The 4,167-nt window shown below is 34.8% G+C and overlaps 1 protein-coding gene across 2 annotated transcripts; it reads right to left on the bottom strand.

The window, feature by feature from the left end:
* Positions 1-832: 832 nt before the first annotated feature.
* Positions 833-3,959, bottom strand: LOC116765774 (basic helix-loop-helix neural transcription factor TAP). Of its 2 annotated transcripts, none has more exons than XM_032655366.2 (2): positions 3,625-3,959; positions 833-2,254 (listed from the first exon to the last, which is right to left on the bottom strand). In XM_032655366.2, exon 2 carries the CDS (start codon positions 2,241-2,243, stop codon positions 1,026-1,028), a length of 1,218 nt encoding a protein of 405 aa, XP_032511257.2. In that variant the 5' UTR covers positions 2,244-2,254; positions 3,625-3,959; the 3' UTR covers positions 833-1,025. The 2 variants fall into 2 exon arrangements, with proteins under 2 accessions (XP_032511257.2, XP_032511259.2); XM_032655368.2 differs by lacking the exon at positions 3,625-3,959 and adding an exon at positions 2,770-2,894.
* Between the last annotated feature and the right edge of the window lie 208 nt (positions 3,960-4,167).

The following is a 4,167-nucleotide window of genomic DNA, read 5'->3' as shown; positions in this document are numbered from 1 at the left end:
GCTTATAATGAAACCATTAGGAACTACTACATTTAGTGCTCCAATATGAATGGAAAGACAAAACATATAAAAGATTCTATGTTTTATTTTAAGTCTGCTATAATATATTCGTTACAAACCGTATCATTCTAGTAGCAGAATCAAACTCTGCTAGATGCATTAACAATAGTTATTGATGGCATTATAACGCGTACAACATTTACCGTAATCCGTGTAACAATAACTTTTAGAACATCGATGGAAGCAAATACAGATACAACAAAATAGGCCGTAACGAATTTCCAAAGCAAACATTAAATTTCGTAACATGAACCGACGGGTGCCCCTATTAACTAAGAACCTACATAAATCTGCAGACAGAGAAGACCTTCTGTAGTTGTCATAAGGCTGGTTATTGAATAACGTTATATTAAACTAAGTTTGGTAGAGAGAACAATACTCTATGCAGGGGTGCGCAGAAGCATTCACAACTTTTCGCTCTTTAACAATCATTGTTCCAATTTGATTTATATTCATGATTCTTAGTTTTATTATTGCAGGGCGGTAAATCAAGTGGAAGTTCTCCTCTGTATGATGGATGGCAGACTCCTCATTGTTCTTGTTTAATAGCACATTAAAATATTTAAAGAAAAATTAATTTGATTTAACGTCAATAAAAACGATCTTTGAATAATATTCATGAAAAGGGATAAATGATATAGGATACTTTCATATAAGTCATTCTCAAAAGACAAAGAGGAGGTAAGATAATCTTGATAGTTATTCAATCTATCGCTTTCATGTTGTAAGTTATTATTGTTATTCTATTTGAATATTTCACACGATTCGAAATTGTTTTAAAAAGGAAAAGAAAACAACCATTTACAAAAAATAAAAAATATATAATATATTCTCACAGTTGAATCGATATGACTAGACATAAACTTTGGTAAATTCATCTCAACTCCGACGGAACTTTTCATTTATTGTCCTAATTCTTATAAAAATATAATTTGTACTCATTGACTAGACGCTAGGAAAATACATTAAATTTGTGCATTTACCATGCTAGGACCTCTATAAAAATCTCTACCTACGTATCTTTGATCATTATAATAGTTACTTTGAGGATAACAACTCTCGTCTGTGTAACTGTATTTCTCGTTGCAGTGATAGGAATTTGTAAAGTTCGTGTAATTACTGTACTGGACGGCGCTGACTTGCTTCCTATTTTTCGCTGTTTCAAAAGCGTTTTTGAATATTTCATAATTTTTGTGATTAAAGTATTCCGTCGATGCATTTTGCATCCTGGGATCATACCCCTCCGTGTAGCTGGTGATATCGTAAGGCCTTTGAGGGTAACCTTGATGTATGTCGTCCGCTAGACTCGAGGGATGAGAGAAGAAGCCGCTCCCGGTCGTCGAAGTGATACAGTTACCGCCTTTATTATTCACAGACACCGTTACATTTCCAACATTTATCAACACTCCTTCGGAAGTTTGTAAGAAATTCGATCCGTTAGGGAACGGCTTACTGTACCCTTGGAAACTCCTGTATCCATCACCGCACTCGTCCTTGTTTGGAAGAAATATCTCCCTGAAGGCGTCTTTGTTAACTTTCTCGGCAGTACAAGTTAGTTTGTCGTAATTATTATATTCGACGCTGGGTTGTCCACAATTAATATTATCTAGAGATTCAAGCGTCTGACTTAACGCAAATATATAATTGTGAGCAAAACGTAATGTTTCTATTTTGGTCAGCTTCGTGTCTTCTGGAAACGTTGGTAAGACACATCTCAACCTGTCCAAGGCTTCGTTCAACATGTGCATTCTGTTTCTCTCCCTGTCGTTGGCCTTCATCCTTCTATTCCTCTTTATTCTCAATATCTGAGTGGGACTTTTACATCTCGTCACTCTGTTCTTTCCGTTTGCGTATTTCCTCTTGGGTTTGTTCGGATCTTTAGGTTTTTTCTCTTTCTTTATCGGTGTCGACGTGTTATCTATCGGCTTAAAATCTTCGAATTCCGTGACCTCCTTTATCTGATCTGGGAAGATGTAGGTGTAGTCGTCATGAAAGAGTTTCCTCCTGACAGTTGAATCTTTTGATATCACAGATATAGCTAAGTCTGATGTATCAAAATTGAGAGTAGTGTTCACAGATGAGGGTGTTGCGTGGGAGTCAGCATGAGACCTCTCGAAGCCCGAATCATTGCTGCAGACGCTGTCGTTGAAGTCGCAGTAATCGTCGAAGTCCGTCGCGTACATAGTTCTTAACTCTGCAAAAAAGAAACAATGTTATTATTCTGTATAAAGGAAAGTAGTTCGAGGCTTTTAAATATTTTTATGACCGCTCCCCGTGTTTGTTTTAATGTTATTTTCACGTCACTCAACCGTATGGTAAAGTGTTTGGTGTGCAATGTGTTACGGAAAGTCAGTTGAACTTTATCACTTCCGATCGGACTGTGATTTCCGGTGGGGGCGCTTTAAAAGTTAATTTGTCTTTACTCCATGCAGACACACGCTATGATTATTATAGTTATTACACTTCTGATTTATAATTTTATTTCACACAATATGGTTCCAAAGTAGGAATTTTCAAAAAAGTCATTTAATATTGATATCAAGTTATTTAATTTCAATTAGAGACAAAATGGAATTGCAATTTTTGTGAACAACAAAACAAAAGAAAATAAATAAAAGTCACCTGTGACTTCTTATTGCAATTCAAAATTAGGTTAAATTAAGCTATTAAGTAATTATCAAATAGTTGTAATGATAATAATAAAAGTACCGTGACCATAGACCGAGTGAGTTTAAAAGTTAAGTTAAAACAGTGAAATTAAATAAGGCATAAAATGTCCGTCGCCACCTGCTAGCGACACGCGACACACACGCGACCACCCTCGACCTAGCATTTGTTACGTATTAGCTCACGAGCTATATTTAAAAACAATTATATGACCATAATGACATTTATATAACAGTCTCTGAGACATATTTATTATAAATACATATACAAATAGTTTTTAATCACAAAATAAGGCTTTTATAGACTTCCCTGCAGCAACGACTATAATCACACGTATTGATTGGTTGTTAAAATAATATAGTATATTATATTTATTATATATATATATATATAAGTTATATAAGTTAGAAGTGTTTGTATGTATGTAGGTATATACATGTGTATATATATATATATATATATATACATTAGTTCATTAACGGAAACTACTTTAACATAACTTCTGGATTGTTATAAAGGTCTGTATTGAATTTTACGTGAGATTAAAAGAATATGCACTCTAGAGTGATAATTAAAAATTTCTAAATAGTTAGTAAATATTAACAAACACTTCACAAATATATAATTATCGTTATTACCTAAATTGAACCCAAATCTCTACTGGAACGAGACGCCGAGTATGATACGTGACTCATTGAGAATATATATTTTTTGGTATGTATCACGAAAATTAACGCAAATATTTTTATATTTTAATGATATTATTCAGTGAAAAACCGTAATTCATAGACTAACGCACACTCCGTAATGACTTCACCGCACTAGACGTCACACTTTCATTTGTCTATTTACGTGCGGTTTAAAACAAAGCAAAAATAATGATGAAAAAGAACTTACATGAATATAAGTCGGTGCACACAATGTTAAAACGGTCCGCTGTATGTTATGTCATGGCTGGCGTGTGTGTTGGTGTGTCACAGTCGACTGTAGCCAACGACGCTCTGCACCCCGCTTTATGGGAGTCCCATGGGCGTCCCAGGGATCAGGGTGTGATGGGCCACGCCCCCGCACCTATCTTCAATAGGTACTCCATATTTGCAGTGTTCCAGCCGTGTCTCTATTCAACGTTTCATATGTGTATCATATTATTAATTAATAAACATTAATATTACACGCGGAGACGCGAGCCTCTCACTTTATGCAACTACTGAATATGTATGTTTTAATGCAATTTTTTAATATTATACATCGTAATTCTGAATGATCTGAATTCCAGGCTACTTCTCATAAATTTCCTTTTAGTTTCCGTAGGAGCACATCATTATAGTTGTATTTCGTATGAAGTCAGCAAACACAGACTATAGATGGCGCTTCAGGACGGTCACAATATAAATTTATAAATCGCGCCCATAACTCGTAAATACGTAACGTCACTAATAG

Source organism: Danaus plexippus, chromosome 11 (genome assembly GCF_018135715.1).
Source record: "Danaus plexippus chromosome 11, MEX_DaPlex, whole genome shotgun sequence".
Classification (NCBI taxonomy): Eukaryota; Metazoa; Arthropoda; class Insecta; order Lepidoptera; family Nymphalidae; genus Danaus; species Danaus plexippus.
Note: the sequence above shows the minus strand (reverse complement) of the source record. Positions and strands in the feature narration are given on the sequence as shown.

Coding starts and splice junctions, on each gene's coding strand:
- LOC116765774 (XM_032655366.2), bottom strand. CDS start 2,243: ATGTACGCGACGGACTTCGACGATTACTGCGACTTCAACGACAGCGTC.